The sequence below is a fragment of the Phoenix dactylifera genome, chromosome 12 (assembly GCF_051530095.1).
Source record: "Phoenix dactylifera cultivar Ajwa chromosome 12, Ajwa_hap1_PhDact_Kaust_v1.1, whole genome shotgun sequence".
NCBI lineage: Eukaryota > Viridiplantae > Streptophyta > Magnoliopsida > Arecales > Arecaceae > Phoenix > Phoenix dactylifera.
Genome location: NC_143201.1, coordinates 21,674,848 through 21,700,623, shown reverse-complemented (window position 1 = coordinate 21,700,623; position 25,776 = coordinate 21,674,848). Strand labels below are relative to the sequence as shown.

At 37.4% G+C, this 25,776-nt stretch overlaps 3 protein-coding genes across 15 annotated transcripts; 1 reads left to right on the top strand and 2 right to left on the bottom strand.

Moving 5' to 3' along the window:
* The first annotated feature begins 260 nt into the window (after window positions 1-260).
* LOC103701861 (Vacuolar protein sorting-associated protein 26) lies at window positions 261-14,089 on the top strand. 12 transcript variants are annotated; one of them, XR_015972225.1, is made up of 13 exons: window positions 263-921; window positions 1,017-1,109; window positions 1,197-1,261; window positions 1,587-1,644; window positions 1,845-1,934; window positions 2,840-2,924; window positions 3,014-3,109; window positions 6,504-6,688; window positions 6,769-6,857; window positions 10,851-10,950; window positions 11,024-11,065; window positions 12,374-12,582; window positions 13,840-14,089. XR_015972225.1 is itself a non-coding variant. In XM_088709072.1 (12 exons), the coding sequence occupies exons 1-11, from the start codon at window positions 871-873 to the stop codon at window positions 12,410-12,412; spliced, it is 951 nt and encodes a 316-aa protein (XP_088565198.1). In that variant the 5' UTR covers window positions 263-870; the 3' UTR covers window positions 12,413-12,441; window positions 13,840-14,052. The 12 variants fall into 12 exon arrangements, 10 of the variants coding, with proteins under 10 accessions (XP_008782291.2, XP_088565198.1, XP_088565197.1 ...); XR_015972226.1 differs by having other exon boundaries at window positions 12,374-12,441; window positions 13,840-13,854; XM_088709072.1 differs by lacking the exon at window positions 11,024-11,065 and having other exon boundaries at window positions 12,374-12,441; window positions 13,840-14,052.
* Window positions 11,973-18,292, bottom strand: LOC103701860 (Metallo-hydrolase/oxidoreductase superfamily protein). Of its 2 annotated transcripts, none has more exons than XM_008784066.6 (7): window positions 17,296-18,292; window positions 17,078-17,203; window positions 16,825-16,983; window positions 14,569-14,687; window positions 14,200-14,391; window positions 14,028-14,118; window positions 11,973-12,499 (listed from the first exon to the last, which is right to left on the bottom strand). In XM_008784066.6, the coding sequence occupies exons 1-7, from the start codon at window positions 17,527-17,529 to the stop codon at window positions 12,407-12,409; spliced, it is 1,014 nt and encodes a 337-aa protein (XP_008782288.3). In that variant the 5' UTR covers window positions 17,530-18,292; the 3' UTR covers window positions 11,973-12,406. The 2 variants fall into 2 exon arrangements, with proteins under 2 accessions (XP_008782288.3, XP_088565191.1); XM_088709065.2 differs by lacking the exon at window positions 11,973-12,499 and adding an exon at window positions 12,993-13,307 and having other exon boundaries at window positions 17,296-17,629.
* LOC103701914 (GTPase activating protein 1) lies at window positions 18,261-24,976 on the bottom strand. The gene is made up of 3 exons (XM_039130118.2): window positions 24,716-24,976; window positions 20,332-20,427; window positions 18,261-18,726 (listed from the first exon to the last, which is right to left on the bottom strand). Exons 1-3 carry the CDS (start codon window positions 24,827-24,829, stop codon window positions 18,436-18,438), a joined length of 501 nt encoding a protein of 166 aa, XP_038986046.1. The 5' UTR covers window positions 24,830-24,976; the 3' UTR covers window positions 18,261-18,435.
* Window positions 24,977-25,776: the final 800 nt, after the last annotated feature.

The window sequence follows — 25,776 nt, the reverse complement described above, 5'->3', positions numbered from 1 at the left end:
TCTGATGCCGCAAAAAATTGTTGTGCGGGTAGACTTGGAACCTGGACCAGTCAAAATTCTTATGCGGACACGGCCCCATATGAAAAATATGAGCACGCCCGGGGGACCTGGATCCGCCTGCGTAAAATTTTTTACGTCGAAGCGCTTAAAAAAAATATGCGGACCTTGACCTCGCCCGCATAATATTCTATGCGGAAGAAATCCGCATAATAAGAACATAGGGACGTCCGCATATGCGTTTCTATGGTGGGGAAGGGGCCGCGTCCATAGTCCCAGCGCCGGCGGCGCCTCCGTCCCTTCGTCCGCAACCCCGTCCCCGTCCTAAACTCTGGCAGGTCCTGCCGACGATCTCATTGCCTGGGAGCTTGTCGTACGCTTCCACCAGCGCCGGATCCTCGTCTCGGCCGGCCCCGCTGTCCTCAAATCTCTGTGGCTCTCCTGCGACCCGAACCAGCTACGCGCCCTCATGCCAACGCCTCCGACCCCGATGCCGCAGGTTGACTCCTTCCTCCCGCTGTTCCGGCGACCAAACACCATCAAACGGCTAGGGTCGGGTCTTTTTGACGGGCCAAGCGCCGCCGGCGATCGGCGTCGGCTTCGGTGGCGGCGCCCTGGGAGGTGGGGCAGAAGACGAACCTGATCGAACTAACGGAGCGTCCGTAAGCTTCCCTTCCACCTATTCTCAACTGTGCATCAAGATGCGAGAAACAGCTGACGTGGTGGATTTTGACAGACGCTCTATATGACGCGTTGGATGGATCCTTCTTTATTATGGTAGAGGTAGGTACCTAGGCCCAGCCGATACTTCCCAGAGGCGGTGGCCGGATCTTGCCTCCCTTTCCCGGCACCCGCCATCCGCCGGAGATCCTGATGTCGATCGAGCTGAAGCTTTCTCGGCCAAGCCGCGTCTATCGTCCAGGCGTAAGCCCTATCCTCCTTCACCTTCTTCGTTAAGCCCCCTCTCTTTCTTATCTTTTCATCACTTTATCTCTTCATCTCCTACAAATTACTCCCAGGAATCCGTTGAGGGCAAGATCATAACTACTCTCACCACCCCCCTCTCCTACCATAAAATCCTCGTCACCGTCACCGGAGCTGTCAATCTACAGGTATAGGTAGCTCCCCCTTCTCCTTTGCTGCTCGATTTTTATGTTTGTAGTAAATGAGAGCGAACTTGTTCTTGGTTTCATGCAAAGGTTCGAGGCGGAGTGGCGGGAGTGATCGAGTCCTTGTACAGTGCAGTCAAGCCTCTCTGCATCATGTCAGTCCGTTCGTTCATTTTATCATGTTTTTTTGCTGCTTGGGCACGTATCATTTAATGGATCATGTGTCTTAACCTTTTCATTGCTACTTCAGTGCTAGTAGAATATATTTAAAATTTGTTTCACCAGAATAATCTGTTCTGTTGGTATTGTCTTTTTGATTAGGGAGAGTACAGGTTGAGATCATTATCATCATCATCATCAGTATATTATATTTTTAATGACAATAATCTCGTTTCACTTTATTCATGACTTATTTCCTGTTATTATTTTCAAATCTCAATATTCTCCAAGTTCATCTAACAGATTTGATCTTCTGAACAGAAAAAAGAGCATAGAGGTTGCATCATCTGCCGGGAAGTTAGCTCCAGGTAGAACAGAGGTAAGCGATTAGGTTATGATTATTTTTTATTTTGTCCACAGCAACATCTGAATGAGAACTAATGAAGCAAATTGATAGTTTACTTCTACTAAATTTCTTTATTATGAGTTCTTCAGTAGCTACAGAATGTTTTTTTTCCCTTGTATTCTGTGAGCTTTTAGTGTTTTTTTAAGCTAATAACTATCTTGTGTTATCATTAGATACCTTTTTCCTTCAGTTTAAGTTCACAAGAGAATGGAAATCATGGAGCGTTTTATGAGACATTTCATGGTGGAAACATCAGCATCCAGGTATCTCTTTGCTCTTTCATGTTCTGATTCTTTAACCTATATGTCTGTTTGTATGTTGAGGAAAGGCAAAATCTACAGTTCTACAAGCATATGTCAACAAATATCAACTCATTGGGCGAACCAAACTTGTCCTTTGTTGTGTGGGTCATACGAGTACTTGGGCCTACACAGAAATCAGGGGGCTGGTGTGGTCTATGCAGATCCTACTCATTGGTGTGAGGGAGAAAGTCTAGCCACAATCATATTGGTGCGATTCGAGATCCAAATCCTACTGATGCAAATTATATAATGGCCTAACTAAATTTAGAATGAAGATAGTTAATCATGTACAGGGATATTCAAGAAACTCATGCATCAGATTAACACGAAAACACAACTTTACAATGACGCAAGTGGTGTTGATTTGACATATTGTTAGGTTAAACCAGGAAAGTTGTGATACTTATGCATTTTTTTGTATCACTGTTGATGGTTGGGATTCTTGATGCGTATAGCCCACCATGAGCTCTTAAAGTATCATCCATAAGATAACATAATTCATTTGACTTCATTTATGGTTGGAGTTCCAAACCTATGTAATTTACTGCATGTGTTTTAAGACATACAGTTCATGATCAAATATTTTGATTTATGTGACCTATTATGTATTTTGGTGCCTTAGCGCTTTCAGTGCATTCATTCGGTATCCACTCAACTTATGGGCAATAAAATGCAAAAAAGTCTGATTATGGTTTATTAAAATATCTGTAGATCATGCTTAACTGTGTGGATTCCTAACACCATGTATTCTACGCTCGCAGGATAACCTATACATGTATTGTATAACATTTCCATAACATCTCGTCATTCTTTCTGCAATGTCATTACACTCTTCTGTGATTTACGTCTAATTTTTCCTGTAATAGTATCTGATTACTGCAGATATAATGAGAGGTTACCTGCATAAATCTTTGTCTGCTACTTTGGAGTTTATAGTTGAAAGTGATAAAGGTGAGGATGCAAGCCTCTTTTTCAATTTTATTCCTTATAGTTTAATTCTGTAGCTTCATAAACAAGTTTTTTTATCCATTATTTTTCAGCCAGTCTTGCAGGGCCACCAGTTTCACCTGAATCGGTTAGGTTTTATATTACTCAGGACACCCAGAAACATCAATTACTGCCTGAACTGCTTACAGGTTAATATTAGTTTCTTTTGTTATTGCCACTCATGTTTCAATGTTTTCAAATTGTTAATTATGAATCAATTTTATAATTTAGTGCCAATTACTTTAGTGATGTTCAAATAGTATATTTAAGTAGTTGCTAGTTTGACACCACATTAAAGATTTCCCAAGATGAAATCTTTTTCTTAAATTAAAAAAGAGCATTGAAACCAATGTTCATCATACTGTCCCTACCACCTGATTCGGGTTATATTGATCCGTACCGAGTTGGAACCGGCATGAAAACAATATTCAGGATAGAGGTGAACCGGCCCTTGTACCATCCAAAATTGGGCTGCACTCCATATTGTACCGACCCATACCATCCGGTTTTGGGTGGTAAAAAAATAAAAAAAGGGGTCGCAATTGTCTCGGTATGTGTGTGTATGATATCATATTGATTGTGCCGTAGCGGACTGGTAATGAACTGGTATGGTACCTGGCATTGAGATTACGGATCTTGATTAAAACCATATGTTGTACAGACATGAACATTTGTTTCTTCATTTTACCAGCAAAGTTTAACTCCCACTAAAATAGTGCTATCTGTGCATATAGCGAAACAAACCCTAGCTACTTTCTCCAATTGTATTAATAGGTTTTGTCTTGTTTGGTTTTCTAATAGAAGCTAGAGATTTTGAGTGGATCAAACATGTAAATATTAGAAACTAAACTTCCTAATATAAATATCATAGACATACTTGCCTAAGAGAATTCACTAGGGATTTTTTTTTTTTTTTTGTAAAGTCCACCTTTAACATTAGTTCCTCCACAATCCAAAAATAAACTAAGGAGAACTGAAAAATTAGTAATCGTATAAGTACCAAAAGTAGGAACCAGATATCATTGCTGCAATCCAGATGGTATCATTAGAGATTATTTTTGTGAGTCTTGTCTTCAAAAGAAGATCAGTGTATAAAAGTTTATGCTCTCATGTGTGAAAGTTATGGAGCTTTGCAAAAGAAAATCAATGTGAAAGTTTCAAGTTAGAAAGTTGTCAGTTTGCTTTCGTTCTATCAACTTCCTCCATGAGATTGTAGTTCAATTAAATTAGGGGCTATAGATGATAGAGAAATAAAAGTTAAAACCTATCACCTGGAGGAAGTTGTTTCTTCTTGAAGTGTTCTGACTCCAGGTGTCTCAGCAGTTAATAATTTTAAGTCTGCTAGATCTGAGCCTAGGGATGTTTTGTGCTAGTGTGTGAGTAGTGGCCATGTTGAGAATTCTAAGGTGTGAGTGGTGGGAATCATAGCAGGCCTTCCCTATTGAAGGAACGCATCAGGAATTGCACTGGTACCTCCTTCTACTTTATAGGGATTTAGTACTTCTACAATTTGTCTTTTTCTTTACTGGAGAGGTGTGGTAAGCAATAGTTTCATCCTTCTGCTACTTTTGGATTATGTATATGGATGCGAACTTATGGTGGCAGCTACTGAAAATTTGAGCGATGCACAGAAGATTTCGCTAAATGTTCTCATTGGATGAATGATTAGGATGTGGGTGAAGTTTGATTTGCTTTGCAGCCATGGAGGCTTCCATCTAAATCCTAAACCTAAGGTTTTTATTTAATTTGACTTACTGGAGCAGAAGGTTGTGTACAAGTCCTACAAGTGGCCCATTGATTCATTCATGGAGGTTACTGTAGTCTTGAAGAAATGGAAAAGGGAGATGGACTGAGAAGAGCTCTTAGGTTTCCTAATATGGTTTAAATCTCTGGTGTCAAACATCATCAATAGTCTTGCCAGCATTTTTACAGGTAGGCCACTTTGTATGGATTAACTAACTGCACTTTGCTCAAGGCTCTCTAGGGCTTCCTTTTTTCAAATGACTGCAAATAAAACCATTCAAAATGTTAAACTTATCTACCTTTGAGGTTTTGATGTATTGTATTAAGATGTCCTTTTATTTCTTCGCTCTTTTCAATTTCATCAATCCATAATTCCATATAAAGGACTTGTTTCTTTCTGCCCTGTGCAGCCAGCTGCAAGGTGATGTATGTACCGACTTAAGCTTCTGATGGGCCTTATTTTGGGCTCGAAAGAGGCTGAAGTAGAAGAAAATGATCCTGCTGTGCTGTAACAGCGGAGGATTCTACTTTGAGAAAATCTGGTTATATGAAAGCAGGTTATATGGGGACAATTTCCTTTCATTCAATTAGTTTTTCCAATCAGGGTTACATCTTCCATGCAGCAAAAGCATTTCTGTTGTGGGGCAATCTGCAATACATGGAGGGCTATGATATTTGTGGTGGGAGTGTGATGCAAACCAAGCTCACTGGTGTATCGAGAAATGAGTATACTCCAATACAAATCTATGTCCCGACAGCAGAAATAAAGTTTCCACTTCTAAACAGACCTAATCTGTCCATTCATTTTGCTAATCATCAAGGACTAGAGATAGGATATGGATGAATATGTATAAGGGTTTTTTCAGTATATTCCTTTTCAGTTACACATTATAGTGAGATCTATCTATGGTTGTAATTGTAACTGACCTCCTCCTAGTTAAGGGGATCAGGGAGCAGCTTTTTGGATCAGACAAGAAAAATAAAGAAAGTCAGTTTGGAAAATACTTTCCTCATCCTTATATGCTTTGTCCTTTCCCTCTTTCTTATCTCTGCTTACATCACTGCTATTGACTGTTCTGGATAGCAGATTAGTCATCAAAACCTGCTATTCCAGCCATGTCCAATATCCTTGTATTTTCTCCTAGCTCAAACAAAATGATAAATATAGACCCCTTCTTGATTTTCATAGTCCCAAAATTTTACTTCTGCAGACTGTATATCTGATCACAAATCTTTTTTAACCCCAGAAATCAGTCATCTGAACCCTTAAAGCCTTCTGCTTCTAATAAAACCCTGCCCCATCAAACTGTTAGTATCAGTGCCCCATGAATCTTAAAACACCTATCTAACCTTATTTCATTTCAAACATCTCTTCTTTTTTGTGTTCTCAATGTACTCACCAACAGATTTTTGGACAGCAAATAGACTGCTTCTGTACCATTAATTCCATTACTAATCCTGGGGAATTACGTCCTACCATCAGAGATTACATTTTCTGTGCCACTGTTGTGCCAAAATCTATCATCATGTAAATAAGCATCCAGTTAGGTCATATTACATTAATGTTAACCACCATTTGATAATGACACCATGAGATTTGATGATGCATACTTTATTTTGTTTGGATATATAGTATAAGCAAGTTATGGAAGTTGATCTATTTAAAGATAGAATGACTGTTATCACTATAGGCGAGGATTCCTGCTTCCAAAAGCAACTTTATTATCTCCTTTGAGTTCCTAGAACTTTAAGATGTTTCTTGCATAAATGTTGTATTCATAAGGTAAATTCGTTTGGCAGGTCGTTTTCGAATTACAGGAAAAATCTTAACTGAATGTTCTTTAATGGATCCTATTCGTGGTGAGCTTGTTGTTGAAGCATCTGCTGTTCCTATACGCTCTATTGATGTACAGTTGCTTCGTATTGAATCTATTCTTGCTGGAGAGAGGATAATAGCTGACACATCAGTGATTCAGACCACACAAGTGAAATACATTCCATTTTTCATAGTAGTTTTTTTGCGTTCATTGCATTGCATGCAATAAAAGTTGTTTTTCTATATCAGATAGCAGATGGAGATGTTTGCAAATCCCTGACTTTGCCAATATATGTCATACTTCCCCGCCTTTTGGTGTGTCCCACTGTTCGAGCTGGGTAAGTGGTTGAATTACTTTATTTACTGCCTCGCTTCCTCATACTTCAATCTTTGTAGGCATATACATTTATACTTTTTTCATGATGAAAGGAATCCATATATGATTCTAAAACCAAAATGGCCATGTGTCAAGTTAAATTATACTTCTAATGGCAACAGTTTTTTATTATTTTCTTCAACTGTAAAATTCAGTTAGTGTCTCTTGTGATTTAATATGTCCAATCTACTTCTGGAATTCATTGTCTATGCTTTTCAAATGATCAAACCTAATGCCAGCTCATATTTTTGGACTATTTCCCCTGATTCCTTATATAACCTGTGTAAGACTAAGTATGCTTGAGGACCTCTTATCTTAATGTTGGATAAGATTTTCCTTCCATTTCTAGATAAGCTTCTCATTTCCTTTATTCTATGGTGTTATATTATTAGAGGCCAGGTTTTTCTATCCTTGGCTCTTATTTTTAGCACATTCTAGTCTACCTCCAAAGACCCTACAATCTCTGAGGGCATCCACTCAGATCAACACCCCTTGATGTTGTAAGCTGTATAATGTAAGCCCTTTTTGTATTGCCTATAAGCTGAGCCACCAAAATCCTATTCTTAGTTGTGTGTTCCCAACAAGTCACCTTTTCTTGTTTCACCATTATTCATCATTAGTAAATTATTTTGCCTCGCCTTATTGGAATCTTTGGCCAAGCAATGCCATGTTAGATAGACCAACCACCACCTCTTGGTTTTCTAAGTTGTATACACATTAATGAATCGTATTCCTATTCCACAATGGATTTTTATAAAATAGTGTTGCTGATAAAAGATACTTATTCCATAATGGTGTAGGAGCACAAAGGGATGGGTGTGTGAGTGGAACTGTGATTTCAAAGTGCACAGCACTATAGGTAGGTCAAAGGTGGGTACTCAAGCCTTTGTGGAGTCGGAGAATCTTTGCACTTAACAAGAATGCTTGGCTTGTCAAACATTTTGATGCTTAATTTTGAGTTGTACTGAGGATGCTGTGTATTCTAGCAATAAAATGATGCTCAGTGAAAGAAACATAGTTACTGATGATGATGATGATGGAAACTCCATAACTCTTGGAGCAAGTAGCATGAGCTAGATAGTCGTCTGACAGAGTGGATGAAATTAAGGAAAAAATAATTTGTGTGGTTAATTTGGGTGTGAAAAAAAAGATAAATTGTTATGTTGATATGGGGAGTAGCTGAAAGAAAGAAAAGCTCAAAATTATGTTGTGTGGGGAATGGTTGATAGTATATGAGACTCCATCTGATGGACTAGCCGTTGTAAATTTTGAGAATGGTTTGTTACTAATTTTTTCTGTGGACATAGTCATGGTGGCAATAATTCCAAGTGCTGCCTTCAACACTTACAGGAAAATGCTTCCCATGACTACAACTTCCAATAGTTTGCAAAAGACTGGATAGATGGAGTCTTTGGGTGATCAATATGCCTGGAATGAAAAAAAAAAATCTCAGATAGCAAATGTAGCATTGTTGATACTGTAGATTTTTTGTGTGCCTAAAAAGAACCATCTCCAGGTGCGAAGTAATGGTCTTTTCATGTCGTGCCTTATTTGGGCCTGAGGTTTGAATATTTATGAACTTGAATGCTTTTGTTGTCCATATTGGCAACATGATGTCTACAGAATGGATTTAGCTTTTGTTGCAAGCATTGACGATTGCGCATATGTTAATGACATAATTGTCGGAAGTGAAAGTCACATTTTTGACTTGTCAAGTGGAAAATATGAAAAATTCAACACTTGTCCTTAGTAGGAAACTCTGCAGAGGGGAAAGCTTATACACAGGGCCAAAAAAATGAGGTTGTTGATTCTTTAGCACAATTGTGAGAAGATTTTCTTCTCTGTCATAGACCTTTATCCGTCAATTGAGAACCCAAGAATATTAAATTAACAACTAATGTGCACTCTAATTGTAATTTATACAATTGTTCTTGCTAGGGTCAAACTATTGATATGCTGTACCGACCCAAATCGGGCAGTACAGAGCATACTGTATCATACCGGTTTGGTACTGGTATCCGGTACGGATGGCATACCGACACTCAGTATGCCAAAAAAAATTTATACCGTACCATATCGACACTGTGCTAGTGTGGCACTGGTACGGGTTTCGGGATCGAGACGGCGAACCTTGGGTCAAACACATGGATATGGAGCATCACTTCAAATTTAAAGATGTTTTCACTGGAATTATAATATTTTCAGTATATGACGCATGGATAAAGAAATAGGTTCCTTCACCAAATCATTCTAAAGGACCTTTTCAGTAATAAGCTTGATCTTGAATATTGAATATAACTTAAAAGGAGTGCTAATATGCAAAAAAATATATACCCATTTTTGTGAATTTCATTATTTTTTTATTATATTGTAGCCTCCATATTTCTAGGATGTGATTGGGTAATTTTGCATGATAATTCTTCAGGCTTTCAATCATGTAAACCAATTTTGGAACTGTGTGAGCATAGTACCTTTGTTTTTCTGCTACTAATCCTGTTAAGAAATTATATCATCCATCTTCCTATATTGGAAGTCCTTTCAACATCCCATGTTTGCATGGAAAAACTAGTGTGGCCCTTCTTTACAGTATATTGGAGCTCTATTACCTCTTCCCCGGCAAAGTTCATGCCGCCCATGGTATAAAAGTTCAAATCACAGTAACCTCAATCCAAAAGGTGCATTTCATTCAAACTGTTTCATACAACCAAAATACACAAAAAAAAAAAGAGATTTGAGGTAAACCATGACGTAGGGAAAGTTAATAAAACAATGCAGAAAAATTATGAGGCATCCTTCAAACATCATAATATAGTATGAGTATCTATTAATTTCATTACAATATTTTAAATTTCCGTTTCATCGTATGCATGAAGTAATAATATTTTGAAGAGTAATAAGGCTCTATTGTTTTTACTGATTATCTCAAGATCCCTAAGAAGAGCTGTTAAATCCTAATAAGAAACATTATATCATCTCTATGAGATGATAAACATTTGATGACGAAATTTGAAAAAGAATGATGTTAATAAATACATAAAATCAAACTATCTATCTGCAATCTTCATTACTTCTTTTTTTTTCAATATTTCTTTCCGTTTGTCCTTTTCTGTGAGGAACCATAAAAAGAATCAAGATGCATAAACTATATCAAGAATTTTTCAAACTGAGATTTAGTCATTAGATTGGAAATTAAAGCATTAACAATATAAGGCCATGAATGTTAACTCGCAACTGTGAATCAGGATTCAATATGGTTTGGTGCATAGTCAAATAGAAATTCAAGTAGTTGTGGCCAAAAGGTATCCAAAACATTTGTTTCAGACATAATAGGGTGTTTTTCATCCAAACAAGCTGAACTGGGCCTAGATAGGCATCTTTTTGCCCCTTAGTGGGATCTGATATGTGAAAATCTGGCATGTAATGGACAATAAATTTTATTTCAAATGAAATTTGGAACAGCAAAGCTTCTGCTGTTTTTGCTTCCCTTTGCTACTGCACACCAGCTCCACTTTGTGTAAATTGGAAGTTAGTGAACCCTAACCAATTACCCAAATCTTGTCTTATTTCAGTGCCTTTATCTTGATGTTTCTTCTTTTTTTTTCTTTTTTCTTGCCCTTGTATCTCTGTTTTAAGGTACAAGTCTTCCTCATCTCATCAATCGTTGTTCTTCTACTTTGGTTGTGAGTCTCAAGGCAAGATTTTCTGCCACTATTTGAAAAACAAATTACTGTATTGTGAGGTACAGAGTCATACATTACTTTGCATAGCTGCTAAGAATAAATTGTAAAGAGGTTTCAGAAAAGACCATTCCCTGTTCACAGATAACGTAGCGACAAATGATTGTTTATCTGTATGTCATGAATCCATCTTGTAGTTTTTCTTGATGGTGTTGCAGTTAATTAATATGCCTATTCAGCAATCTTTTAGAATCACAGTTTTGTGAATTTGTTTGCAGGCCATTTTTGATTGAGTTTCAGATTTCTATAGTCATCAGTTTCCAGTCAACATTATCCAGATTATATCCCAAATCTGATCTTAGAACTCCAAGGCCATGGGTGAGTGCATACCTATTATCGCAGACAATAATCTCTGTTATGTGATATCGTGTTTATCTCTTTTTTTTTCCAGTCGGCAATGGTGACGCTACCTCTGCGTGTATTCCGAACATAGGTTGGTGATGGCTAGCTCCGTTCAGATGCTGAAGGGGCACCACTCTTTTCAACTTTATGTTTCATTCTTTAATTAATTTGAAAAATTGTAGTCCTTATATTTACATATCCAGAAAAAATGATGAGGAACATCACCACACACATGAGAAATGGTGTGTTTAGCTTGCTTCAACTGGACCGTCTCATAGTCCAAAAACCCTTGAAGAGAGAATCGTACTATTAAATATTCTCGCTGTGGTGTTTATTATGTATTACCAATTTTTCCTAACACTGTAATGCTGCGTTAATGTGTCGAGTGAATCACTAGTTTTTATGCAAAAACTAGTACATGATATAATTTGCAGTATCTTCAAATTAATTTAATAAATCATTATAAAATTATCCCTACTCAAACAAGGAACTGCAGCCCGGCAAAACAAAGCACCATCCCCAGGCAACCTGATGATTATTACACTTGTAATGCCCTTAATCATAATAAGCTAATATAATGCGGGGAAAATTTATTGTCGCATATATGATGTATATAAATATTTCATAAGTAATTCAATGCATGGATCAGCTTCTGTTGGTTCAGGTTGTATGAGGGCGCAAACTGCAAACCAGTGGCTTAAGAACAACATATACAACCATGAATAAGATCTTCAAGAATTATGTTCAGAATTTTTTTCTAGAAAGTCTAGTTACCAAATGTTGTGCTGCTCAATCTCAGAAAACCATTTTTTTTTCATCAGCTTCCCTTGACAATGAGAAACCATACTAACCTAAATTTGCAGCAACTTAATAATAGTCTCCTAACTCTGCTAGCCAAAGTGCATAATGAATAATTATTCCACTCACGTTTATTGTCCCACCAAACTATCTCCCTGATACCAACCTCAACCCCACAAAACACGAGCACGCAACACAAATATTATGAAGTCACATGGCGCAGCTTATCTTATGAGTAACTTCAGCCAGTGAGCTCCTCTAGGAAGTTCAATGAATCAAAAGCAAATAAAAAGAACTGGAAAAAAGAAGAACATAGAGAAGTCCTTCCAACCTTCTCACAAAGCTTCTGTTATGAACTTATGATCATATCCTTGTATAAGAGTAAAATATCCTCGGGAAGTGGAGGTTTTAAATTATCCATTAAAAGCGATGCAGGAAAAGCCTCCTGTAAGAGAACGATCCGGTGCGCCAAACGCCTCACCTAACTATATATCATTTTGCAAGGCTGCCATGTCTGGTCCCTACAAACCAAGGATATTGCTACATTCTTTCCATGTTTGCAACGAGGAAGAGAGTGATTTTTCCTTTTTCTCATTTGCAGGGGAGGATGCACTCTTCAGCTTTACAAGCTACACTATGAGACAGTTGAAGACATGGAAATTTCTAGTGGTATACCAGGCATAGCCTCCAAAACCTGTGCATCAGGCAGCTCTCTTGACAACAGTTCCTGCATGATTATCATTGACATTATAATTTCTGAATCTGAAATTGCAGTTTACAGCTCAGTCACAACCATCATGCTTCATCTTGGTAGTACATTTTATAGTCTAAATTTTATATACTAATGTGAAACTATGAAAGTCAAGGAAATTGCAGTTAGTCACTTTTCATGAGGTAACAAATAAGCAACATCAGATGGATGATTACTTCCAAGGCAGAGATGAAGGGAAAATGTAATGTTGGACATAATGTACAAGAGTTGCAAGGACACCCTTTTTTTGGAAAAAAAATGGGAAAGTAAGGTCTTTATAAGGCATCATGTAGGACTTGACAGATAGGCATCATGATATATGCTGGGGTTATAAGGCATAAATCAATTAAACAAGTTGATAAAAGGTAACTATTTGGAGCTTTATTTTGGGATAAAAATTATCATTGTTATGATAAAGCACAAATCAAAATGCATAGTAATCAGGAGGAAGGTAAGATTTATAAAGCATCGGATGCTTGATTTTGTGAGTTGTGGCTGGCTCAGAGAGTAATGGTAGATGAACATCAAAATAAGTCAAAAGTTTCAGGAAACATGAACCATGTTTCAGGCGCCTGAAGTTTTATTGCTTCTTACATATCTTGATGCTTTGATAACTTTTGACCATATAGTAAGGTGTCTGCATATACCTGATTCTTTTTGTGTGTGTGTGTGTGTGTTTGGGGGGGGGGGATTTATCCATGCCAGGTTCATTCGCTTCAAGCCCACCACCTAGAGCTAAGCCATGTCCCATCTGGAGGATAGTGTTCCTGTATTTTGTTTGACCCTTTTCCACCCAATGTTAAGGATGATTACATCTCAGTATTCTTCTCTAGTGTTAATAAACATATTAATAAAACATTTAAAAGAATAAAACAATGCTTTAGGATGAAAAAATAATTTGAGACCCTGCATGTTATGCATTTTTCATTCACAAGCAATCATTTAAATAAATGTATACAGGGTAAATGTGTGTGGGTTTGGGTCTTTAATGTTAATTAGCATGTAGTAATTTTTTTTTAAAAAAAGAAATCAATGCATTAAGCTAGAACAATAATTTAAGAACCTCTATGATGCATTTTTTATTCACAAGCTACCGTTGAGATAAATGTATATATATGAGTTTGTGTGCGAGCATGCGCGCATGATTGTGTCATTCTATAATGCATGCATAACCACTATATCTATCTATTATTTATGCATGGCTGAATGTGTGATTGATTCTATTATATATGCAGCAAAATACAACTTTCTATTCCATGTCATGTAGACATCTTAGCAAAATCTCCTCATAATGAACTTGTTATGATGAAATACAGGTCAGCTGTAAGTATGAAGTATGCTATATCTTGTCAGAGAGTGGAACTCGGAGTACTGTTACACAAACCGTGCAGAAGTTATCCAGATATTCAATCTAGCAGTAGCAAGAACATTATATGGAAAATGTTCAGTTACTTTCTTAAACTTCCAAGGCTTGTATTTTTATTAACAAAGTAAAAAAACTGACCTTGAATGATTCTATTGTACCCCTACTATGAAGAATACTCGAGAGAATTCCTTTGCTGTCTATATCTCCATTTTTCATTGGAACAATGTACCTGGAATGATAATTACTACAATGTTAAGTTATCCATCAGTAAGATAAATTTTTCACAACCATAAGAACGGTAGTTGTCTACTTGGGTTGTAGCAACTTTGCTAGCCGAACTGCATCTTCTTGTCCAGATACCAAAGTGAAGAAAGGAAGCAGTTGTTTTACAACTGGTGTGATGATTATATCTGCCTTGTATTTTTGTAGAAAGGCATGGTTGTATACGCAGTGCGGTTCATAGTATAAAGATAAATGACTTTGTCCGCATTTGACCATATACCTGCTCATACATTAAAGAATCAAATTTTTGCAGTATTGAAAAAAAAGTTGTGTACTGTGGAAGAACTCCTAGAGGGTGATAAAAAACAAACATACTAAACACCATAATAGTACTGAGCATGTGAACTTGAGAAGAGAAGTAAGATATTTTTTGAAATCTAAGAAATTCCCAGTTTACCCATTTTCTGGACGCTGCCAAGGAGGCCCTAATACAGGACCAGCAGTAGCACAGATATTCACTCTGGCACCATGTCTGCCCTCCACATCAGAGCTCTGGCCAGGTTCTAAATATATAACCTGCAAAGAATCTAAGCTGTTCTAGTGTTGCCATTAGAGATCTCTAAAATTCAACAAAGTGACTTAGAATACCAGAGACAATATTAAATTGCAAGAATAAAGCAAATTGTCAACATCTAAATAGCAAATTGAAAATAATTGAAGCAAGCCAGGGAGTAAGATCGACGGAGTAATAGAAATCAGGAATCAGTGCCTGTTGAAGAAATTTCTATTTCATATCCAAAAGCTTTTTGTTCCAACTTCCAAGTTCACTATAAAAAGCATATTCCTTCATTGGCATACAAAACCTATAATAGCTTGTTGGCCTTTCCTGATATTAGGTGTCATCTCAGTGTGCAAAACATGATAAAAGACAGCATTCTAAGATTTTTTATTCTATGAATTTGCTAATTCCACCAAACCTACATTGTAAGAGTTGTTATTGTAACTCGATGTTTGCTTGTAAATCAGGCCATATCCCAAACAAACAATTTTTCATAAACATATCCAATAAGGGAAATTTTTAGATGCATGTTGTTTCAACAATCGAGAGCATTCAATTTTAATCCACAATCACCATATTTTAAAGTAGGACTGTCTCAGTATTTTGTAGGACCGGAGTTTAATTTCCTTTTTACAACGAGCAATAGTTCCATGCATAGACAAGAAGCAATCTGTTTAGGGGAGGGAAGATCATGGTGACTAAAGGAATTCACTACTTGTTGAAGATGGAAAAGGAAATTGAGTACACAGTCTATCTATATGTTAGAAAAAGATAGATCCCTCTTCCCTGCCTTGACCAATGAACTTTTAGAGAGCTGTTTAATCTTCAACATCATAAATTGTATGATTTTCTTTGCTATTGGTCATGAAAGCCAATTCTTATGAACTCTGTCATTGCAAAGCTTCACCCCTTCATCGAAACAAGCATCCACCATATGCAATAATTTGATCATTGACTTACAGAACTGAAGTTTTGTGTTTTATTCAACATATCCTGTTTTTACTCACATTAAACAGGAGGGAAGAAAGAAACAAAGAAAATACTGATGTTTTTGCTAAGGATGCCAATAGACGGAGGACCAGAAAGATGCTTAGGAAGGAACAACTAAAGGTCAAAAAGAAGCCTTAAGGTTCTCTTGCTCTTTATGCAAAATGTACAAAATCCAAACCTACTCCTTGAAAATTTTCAACTCGACATTAACTAAGAAATAAGAATAAATTCTTGACCTTTTGTTTCTCTTCAAGATCCCAGAAGAGACTTTAACAATAATACAATAGGATACAGTAAGACCGGTAACTTAATGTTCTGATATAAATTGCGTCAGGTCTCAAATGTAACTCTTTATGTATCATCGTATTAACATTTCGCTGTACATTATGCATTCAACCTCCGATCGACATGATTCTGGATGTTCTAGAAAGTGCAATGGCTTTCAATTAAAAAAATATTTTTTTGCTATTTCTTCATAACCTCAAAGTTTTCTGCTCCCTTACACGCCAAATCTTTCTGGTTTGCGCCTGCATTAAAGAGCTTAAGCAGTATCGGTCTTGACAGATGATAGCAACACCTTTTTGAAAAATCAAATTTGGGAATTGAAAACTTGTAAGGGATCTTACTTGGTGGAATTATGCATCTTGGAAGCAAAATATTTTTTTTAAAAAAATATATATAATTAAGAGAAAACCTCTAATTTATTACTAAAATCTTGCAAATCATCATGGAAATGGCTAAAGATCACTAAGTCAAGCAAATTATACCACAGCCCTACCAATCCCCTCTCAACCAATCAAGTTGAAAACATACTTGAAAGAGCTCCAAACAGTATTTTGCTTTTTAAAAAAAAAACCGACGGTAGGAAAGAGTCCAAAAACTCGAGTGAGAGATTTACAATGTTAAAGAGTGATCTCAGGATGCCCAGGTGGTGGAATTATCGACTTTGGAAGCAAAGGCTAAAAAAGATTCTAAAGAGGAAGATTGAAATTCATTACCAAAACAGTCATGGTAATGGCTATGAACAACTCATCCAGCATAATATATCATATCTTCATCAACTCATCAAGCATATCATGAATTAGAAATCACACTTAAATGAGCTCCAGATATTTTTTCTTAATAAAAAAGGGACAGGGCAAACGCTCGGGACGAGAGACTTGCATTGTTGAAGAGTGGTCTCAAGATGCCCTCCGCATTTGGAGTGGCAATCACTGGCAGATCGGGGAGCTTCTTGGACAGCGGAGTCAGAGTCCTTACATGGCAGTGGTCATCAAGGCTCTGCGTAATTACCAAGCAGTCGATCTCTGGAAGATCCTCCAGCTGCCTCGGATGATGATAAATTCGCAACACACATGATGAGCACTCGCATGTAATCACCATTCAAAATAATTTCAGATCACGGCAGGAAAATTACCTGAAACTTCTTCAGCACCTTCTTCGCCCCGTCGAAGAGCCATGGCAGCCCGAAATCCAAGTTACCCACCAGAAGGGGGTCCACCAAGATGCTAACCCCACCCACATCCCATAGCCAGCTATTCACCTACAGAGAACTGGGGATCCCAATTGACACAAGTCTTCGACAATTGAAACCATAAAGAAAGAAAGAAAGAAAGAATAAGGGAAGCGGAGAACCTCGAGATAGGTGAGCCTGATGGGGCTCGTTGTCTCAGAGACCAAAGCAGAAGTGGCCCGAGGGGAGGGGCTGAGTCTTCGGGTGGAGGAGGGCTTTCTCTTAGGGCTGGAGCTGGCCGAAGGGCGGAGAGAGAGGGTAGGGAAGGGATTGGAGGGTGGAGGGAGGAGAGAGAAGCGGGAGTCGGTGGCGTAGAAGGAGGGGAAGGAGCGGAGGCTGATGGCGGGGAGCGACATGGGAGTGGTCGGCTCGTTCAGCTCCTACCGTCATCTTTCGGAGTTTCCTTTCGGTTAACCTTCCCGCGACTGGGTAGGGTCGGCACGCGCTTCCCATTTCCTGGCCACCCATAGCAGCTGCCGCCTGCCAAAAGTTGGTCGGGTCCGGATCCGGATCCAGGCCAGGTTCGGCTCGACTTATAGCTCCGGATCAAAGAGGCTGAGTTTTTTTTATCCAACTTGACCCTTGTTTTTTGAAACTAAATCGGCTCGACTTATAGCTCCGGAACAATTAGGATTGATACAGCTTCATGAAAGTCTTGCAGGATCCAATTGGAGTTTGGATCAGTCTTCAGGTCCCATGTCTGATGATGCACCAGATTTTTGTCCTGTGAATGTGGCCTACTCGCGCCCTACATAAGTCCCTTGCAACTTGTACATTCTTAAAGGCATGTTTAGTGGGTTTCCCCATTCATTATCTTTGCGATATTAAAAAACAGGACCAATTCGAGGTAAAAATCCAAGTAGACGGGAGAGGACACTACCAATACCCCAAGAAATCGTAGGAATGTGAACGGGCTACGCTCGGGGCAGGGACTTTGATAATGTGTTCCATCGAGCCGAGTCACACAGGCCCAAGAACGTTGTTTAATGTGTAGTTTTTGCGGTATTGCGGTATTCAGTATACGATGATACTTGGTGCGTGTTTTATTTTCTTAGCCCCAGCCTCTCTTCAATGACAAACAAGAATATCACAGAAAGGAGAAAAATTAGAGAAGAGTTTAATGCAAGTTAAGGAGAAAAAAAAGAGGGGGGCAACATATACCCAGAAAGGATATCCCACATAAGGTTGTTCGATACGTTCTAACGAGGTTAAGGCTAAGGCCATCCAAAGCATTACAAGTTCTCCTAATAGCAGATGGAAACTTATATTCCCCTCGCACCTGGAACGCTGACCCATTGCAGCTGCAGCTCAACCTCACCGCATTCTACATTTCGGAGTCTGAGGACAAGATCTTGGACGACCCTTCCATCAGACCAGTAGATGGGACTCTCTTCAGCGATGCAATTTTGCCTATTCGGTACCACCTTAGTTATAATGGTGCCCTCTGGAACACCTACTGGATTCATCTTTACAGCCTCCAGAAATGGTTGTATGTCAAACTCTGCATTGCCCATGGGATCATCAAAGCTGAATGTGTCCTTATCATACACTTCCTGGAATCACATCAGAAGAAGATGAGGGATGATAACCTTTAATGATTTGTATCATGAATGCGACGTTCACATGCATTATAACAGTGATAATAGAAAAACAACATAACAACAAGCACATACATATTAGCAAACATACAGGAGTATCACCATATAGCATTACGTATGCTCCTGATTTGAGTTACTGTTCTGAGAATTTAAACTAGGATAGAGGGCTATAACATCCCACTTCGGCCTATTTTAGAGTTAAGAGATCCAGCCAGCAAGTTTCAATTTTCGCCTCCCTAAAGACATTTAAGAAATGGTATGTCTTCTGCCTTATTCAATTAATGCTAGCAAAACCTGAGGACAATCAAATTGAAAAGGTTTATGGCTGAGTCCAACTCCAAACCGCAGCTACCAGATAAACTGGATGGCAACAATTACTCTTATTTTGATAAATTAAGGAAAATAAGGATCGGAAATTAATTAAGTTTTTTCTGGATATTAAATTAGCTATTTTATTTAAACAGCACGTAATTCTATGTTTAAGAAAATGGTGCCAATAATAGTTTTCTACCTTGAAGGAATGTGGATAAATCTCTGCAAAGAGAATACTAAAGAAGCAGAGAAGGTTTATTCATATGATTCAAGGATCAGGACTTGGGAATGAGTTTAAAGTAGGAAATGTCAGGTACTGGTTCGGTGAATATTGGGAGGGACTTGTATGAATCCTTGTAGTTGTTGAAACTTCTAGGATCCAATGAAACCACAAATAGGAAAAAACCCCTTAAATGAGAATACCTCAAGTCTAAAAAGGCTTGATGAAAAAAAAAGAAGCACTTAATTACTTGCAAGAAGTTGTAGACTATAGTGAAGTATCAAAGCTTTTAACAGACACTGATCTGAATGGCAAATACAATATGTAAACCCAATGGAATATGCCAATCTTTAATCATTTCGCTTCTTCCAGATATTTATGCATATTAAACTACATATGTCGATATAATTCTTCACTTAAGTTTTAAATTAAGATATCCCAACTTCGATGCAGCATTCTAAGTGACTACCAAAAATTTGTACCTCTGTTGCACAAGGTCTAGTTTATAACCTACTGAAATGCTCAAAAATAACATTTGAGCTAGGAATATATTACTCCATGACCTAATTAGTAAAGGCTACACTCTTGAGTTAGCAAGCAAAATTAGAAGTCAAATCAGCTTCACTATTATGAATAAACAGATCAACAAGTCAGCGACTAGAAATGGATGCCATTTCCATAATATACAATTGATGATATCACTAGCCACAGGCTAAGGATATATTAGATATTGTTAGATCGATGACTGCTGGATTGGCATGCGACCGCCTAAACTTAGATATGAGGACCACTATCTACACAATCGAGACACATTTCGGATATGAGGACGTACTTCCTCAAAAACCAAGTACATGATGACTCATTCCACATGTCTAAAATATGAAGATTTTTTTTTTTCAAAAAATAACTTCTGATATCACAATTGCATGACAATGAAGTGGTCCAACACTTTTGTGCCTGCATTATTGACAAACTATCCTCCTCAGAATAAAAAGTGATTAGCAGTACTAGATAGGAAAAGTACATACAAGCCTGACCGGAAGAGTAGGATCTTCAACAGAAAGAGTTAACTCTTCCTTCCACACTGGATTGGTGCATTTTTTTATTACTCGAGTCTTCAGTTTCTGCAGGAAAAAAATGGTTCAGAAGAAAAGGGAAAAATAAAACAACAAGTAGAAACACAGCTAAGAGTAAAAAGTCAGAACTGACTAGACATGGCAAAAATTACATTTGTATAACTGTGAATAGGAATATACAAATTGTTACAGCCTTGATAAAATAAGAAAATATGTGGAAATAAATCTCAATGAAGTCTGATATCTTACAGCATTTTATATCGCTGATGAATGCTTAATAAAATACATATCTGCATGAGTGCATGTAAGAATAAAGCCTACCACTTTTTAAAAGTAAAAGAGTGATCTTTATCGAATACATCATTTTTAAAAATAATAAGAATCACCTTGCATGATATGCATAGCATTGATTATTTTAGGCATTCTTCTACAAGTTTGTGTCTCTGTATCAGAACAATGTGTACTACCTTCTAAAAGCAAAAAACTTGATGTTAATCTGAAACATAACTACCCCAGATCTCTTAAAATAACTAAGAATTGCCTCGCATGTAGCATTGATTACTTGAGGCATTTTTCTTGCAGGCAACTTACAACAGCAGACACTGGAATGCAACAAGAGTTATCAGATATAAATCAAATATTCCATTATTTAAATTTCTAACACAGTTGCCTGACAAGGCAAGAGAGCCATCTCCTAGCAGATTTCACCCTAAACAAAACATGAGTCCCAAACAACTGAAGCTAAACCTTTAGCAAAAAAAAAACAACTGAAGCTAAATTGGAAAAAAACAATATAAGTAATGTATGCCAGATTTTATGGTAAAAACATCTAAACCGAGAGAGAGGGGGGGAAAGGGTGGGTTGCAGGAGTAATATGCAGATTTTGACCAGAAAATATGATTACATATCGATAGTTTCTATAGAAAGGCATAAAATCCTGGAATATCATGGAAAAATTCCAACCACTAACCAATAGATGCTGTTAGCCATAGAAACATGAGAACAGGAGAAAATTTAATTTTCACTATATTCCTGTAGACGGACTAACATAATCTTCTGCATGAAACAAAAATTTATGCCTTAATGTTAAAGTAGATAAGAGTATCTTCAAGTGGGAAAGTATCCATCCGGTTCTATCAAAGAGAATCATCAATTATATGCAAAATTCTTCTCCACCAATCAACTGAACAACGATCATAATTTCAGGCCTGCAGAGTGTTTATAATTTCAGGCATACAGAGTGCCAAGATCTCATTTATAGGATCAGCTATATCAGTCTTTGGTCTAAAGGACCATTTAGAAAAGGTATGATCATCTGAGTCTTATATAGCTGATGATTTACTTGTCCTTCTTATATCATTTTGACCTTGGGTTTCATTAATCATGTAGATGTAGTGTGTTTATGATTCATATTTACCATCAGAATTTTGCATAAGATCATACAGATCTTGTATGAGAACCCACATAGCTAGGATCTTGGGCTTCTACTCTAGAATCTCTCTTACATCTCAAGAAAGAGTGAGAAAGATATAAATAGATGAAATCAGGTGCGTTTAGTTTTTAAACTTTAAAGAATTTTGTTATATCATACTATAAGATGTCTAGTTATCAAGCAAGATTGACAGGGTAAAGCATACCAGAAATAGTGAGTCTCTCATGTTGAATATGAGCACTTTAGTTGCAACATATAGACAACAGTTCTACAGCAAACTATCCATAGGAGGAGTTGACATGAAGTTCTACAGTTCACATTGTCTCTTTCCTTTTCATATATAACAAGAATTTGTAAGGAAGCTTCATGGTCTTGATTATCTTGTTTAGTTTCCATATTTTGCTCCAATTTCATATGCTTTTCACTTGTTATCAACTAACTTTTCTTTTTCACTTCCTCCGAATTGGTCAAAACTTAATGTCCTCCTAAAAAATCTCTTTCATCCTTAACACAATTGTCGACATTTTTGTCTTGATCCTTTTTTGTATTTTTTTTTTTGCATCAATATATTAATAACTTTAGGAGTTTTGGCATATATACCTCACAACTATAACTTATAGCATATTTGTTCTTCGAACATTACTGTTTGCATCTATACCCCTCAAATCATCCTATTTTTGCAATGATATCCCTTCCGTTAGATTCATAGTTGATGGTATTGAATAAATAATTGATACAAGTGTAAGGTTACTTTATTATTCTTTTTGCATTAATTTAAAATGGTAATAGTGTCATTTTACCCTTAAAATGGTTACTTATTAGCACCATTAATCAAAAATGTAACGAGAGGAGCATCATTGTAAAAAAAAAAAAAAATGATGATTGAGGGGTATATATTTAAATAGCGATGAGATGCAATACGCCATATTTATAGGGTATATATACAAAATCTCATAACTTTACGCAATAGTTCGCTTAAAAAAAAATTTAAAGAATTTGACGCACATTAGCATCTTCAATAAAAGAAAATTTTACATGATCGGTCTTACATATGTTCTTTTACTTACTTCTCACCCCTGTAAAATTTTCCATCCATGTTCTTCCATTTCACTTTCTTCTTCTAGACTTCAAATACAAAAAGAAACTCCTGATACCGTTCAAACCTCTTCCTATCACCATCAATCAGGTAACAAGTTTTAAAAAACTCAAAAACATTTGACTTGGAAAGAAGGTACAATTATTTTTCTCCCTTCGTAGTTACTATTCATAGTTTTTTTCTATGAACAAGCACCACCTGCATTCCTTAAGATCTCAGTCACTGTCTTCCAGAATTATCTTCTACAGACAAGTGCTTCCTCGTGACTAAAGATGTTCTTAAATTCCTTGATTGTTTGAACTGTTCACGTGCAATTTCTCCAGTTAACAAAGAAACAAGAATCATTAAAATATATCCCCAGTGTAGTTCTCAGCAGGAAAAGAATGAATATTCTTTGGAGAAGCAGAACTTTTTCACCAGATGTTCTGCCAACAGTCATGAATAAGATTTACCGATTAGTGGGAGACTGTGCTATGTTTTACAGCTCGCCTTTGAATCAAATAACAGTTATCAATTGCAAAAGAGATAGCATCTTGAATTGGAAACATTTGGCGTCCCTTTGACTAACTAGCATCTACTAATCACAAAGTTGAACATTCATATAAAGCCTGCTAAATGTATTGATTTTGGCTATATTGATTTTCAACAAACCTCATCCGCTAATGTGGACCTGATGTTCGAACATGAAAAAAACTTTATGATATCTTAACAGAGTTCAATACGGCTATTAAAACATCCTTTTCTGTTGCAATGCTACCTGTTTTAATAGCAATTATGCAAATCTAAATGGTTTACATTATGCATTGGAGGATTTTACTGACTTCTTAGTTGCAGAGATGATTTAAGGGAATAGGCCCCATGTCCTTAACCTGTGGATTTTATGACTTAAAGAGGGAATTTTGATATGCACTCAAGATCTTAATTCTTACTTCATGGTTAGGTTCTAACAGTCAAAAAAGCTAACAAGGACATGCAATTACCCTTTCCTCCTCCTTCAGGATCCTCATATGCATGTGATCTACCATGTATTTAGTGTTTGCTTCTTTTTCCCATTTGAACAGGAGAGATGAATTTCAAATCACTTACAGCTTTTGTTCTAGTTTTCTCTGGACCATCAAAGGGGTGTAGGAGTTGTATTTTGATCCCATAGTTTCAGGAATCTTGCAAATCCCCAACCACCTTTGCTTATATGCGTCCTTTACTTCCTATCTGGAGACCTTGATAAAACACTTTTCCAAGAATTATGAAACATATTCCATTATAGAAAGATATTGTTTGAAACGATAGTCACATTTTCCCATTTTCCTGCACCATGCTCTCTTTTTTTTTTATAACAAAACCACAAGTATATAGATCATGAGATCACCGTGCAATACTGCATGCAATAAAACAATAAGCAGCTCTAAAACTATTTTTGCAACTTTTCTACCTGTTTTCTCACATAAACAGGTACAGACCATGCACTGTAAGACATTAGATGGACCCCAGGAGCTGGAAATCAAGTGAAATCCCAAATTTACGTTTCTCTCACCAGATTATTCATCCCAGTGATCTTAACGAATCGGGAGGAGTTAATGGCCCCTCTTGATTTCGTTAAAAGGGAATTTTGGCTAAATATATAACCATGACCATTAAAATGATCTCATCTATTTCGTTAGACTTCTTGATTTGTCACTTCTAGGTCTTCTCTTACAAGAAAAGAGATCACAAAATCACCAGACAAAAAACAGACAAATTTACTAGAAACACGCTGAAGATCTTAAGGGAAAATAAAAAGAAAAAAACAGGGAATTGATTGAGGGAGCAACCTGTTTGGCCATCAAGAGGACGACATAGGGATCGCTGCTCCAGGCGTCCCGGATGGCAAGGTTCACCCCTCTCAGCACCCGCACTCTTAGAAGCCCAAGCAAGCGCTCCACCATTGCTTCCTCTCTCTCTCTCTCTCTCTCTCTCTCGTTCGTTGAGAGATTCCACCGTCTCCGTGGTTAATTTAATTTGTTTATATAGGAGGGCGAAGAAGAGTGGGAAGACGAGGCCGGGACTGGAGACGTCTCCAATACTGCCGGCGTAGGTCAGGAGGCCGTAGGACTTAAGGGGTTGTATCTTTCACGTGGATTAAGGATTCTCCTTTCTTCGAGCCAATCCACCGTTGGATCGCGCAATAGTCGCGTAGAAATTACTTTGAGATCTGTTCATGGAACGATCCAACGGTCTATATCGTCAAAAAAGATCAGTCGTTCCTTCGTGCGAAAGATACAACCCGAACCAGTCGCAAGTAGGCAGATTGAGGTAGACCCCATCAAAGAGCCTAAAGACGCCGAACCAAACTTGGTGCCGGGGGAAAGTTGGGCCCATTTGTCGCCGGGCGAGGTGCGTTCTTCTGGACTCAGCTGGAAAATAACGCGGATTGGCGCCGCGGGAGCGGCGAAGCTCGTAGGGTTAATTGGCAAACAGCTGTGTTGGAGCGTGGACAAATGCAGAAGGCAATGCGATGGTTGTGGGCAGAAGAATTAATCAGTGTGTCCATTTGTGCTGTTTGGCATGTGAAGGTTTACAAAAAAAGCTTTACCACAACATATATTTGGCATGGAGCATTTTCCGTATCAAGACATAACATTTTTTTTTGGTAAACTTAAATCATATTATTTTGTATAGAGGATATGTATTCGGTCTCACTTTTTATGTATTTTTCGCTGACTAAGTTCCCTCTCAAATGTACTTATTCATTGCATTTATGTTAGTATGTTTGAATTGTTAGTAATGTTGATGATGTCTAGCCTAAGCAATCCTACGTATGCACAAAATTCTAAAATCTAAGATAAATCTCACCTTTGGCCATTGAGAATTCATGCCCGTAAAATATCTAGTC

Bases quoted from the DNA above. Each gene is read 5' to 3' on its own strand.
- LOC103701861 (XM_008784069.5), top strand. From the start codon at position 871: ATGTCGATCGAGCTGAAGCTTTCTCGGCCAAGCCGCGTCTATCGTCCA. The intron at 1,110-1,196 runs GTATAGGTAGCT...TTTCATGCAAAG, and splicing joins CCGGAGCTGTCAATCTACAG to GTTCGAGGCGGAGTGGCGGG. The intron at 1,645-1,844 runs GTAAGCGATTAG...TGTTATCATTAG, and splicing joins TAGCTCCAGGTAGAACAGAG to ATACCTTTTTCCTTCAGTTT.
- LOC103701860 (XM_088709065.2), bottom strand. From the start codon at position 17,529: ATGTCGCTCCCCGCCATCAGCCTCCGCTCCTTCCCCTCCTTCTACGCC. The intron at 14,392-14,568 runs GTAAACTGGGAA...ATGTATGAGCAG, and splicing joins TGGCAGCGTCCAGAAAATGG to GTATATGGTCAAATGCGGAC. The intron at 14,119-14,199 runs GTAGACAACTAC...TTATCATTCCAG, and splicing joins GCAAAGTTGCTACAACCCAA to GTACATTGTTCCAATGAAAA.
- LOC103701914 (XM_039130118.2), bottom strand. From the start codon at position 24,829: ATGGTGGAGCGCTTGCTTGGGCTTCTAAGAGTGCGGGTGCTGAGAGGG. The intron at 20,428-24,715 runs GTTGCTCCCTCA...TTTTTCCTGCAG, and splicing joins TCCTCTTGATGGCCAAACAG to AAACTGAAGACTCGAGTAAT. The intron at 18,727-20,331 runs GTATGTACTTTT...ATGTGATTCCAG, and splicing joins CTACTCTTCCGGTCAGGCTT to GAAGTGTATGATAAGGACAC.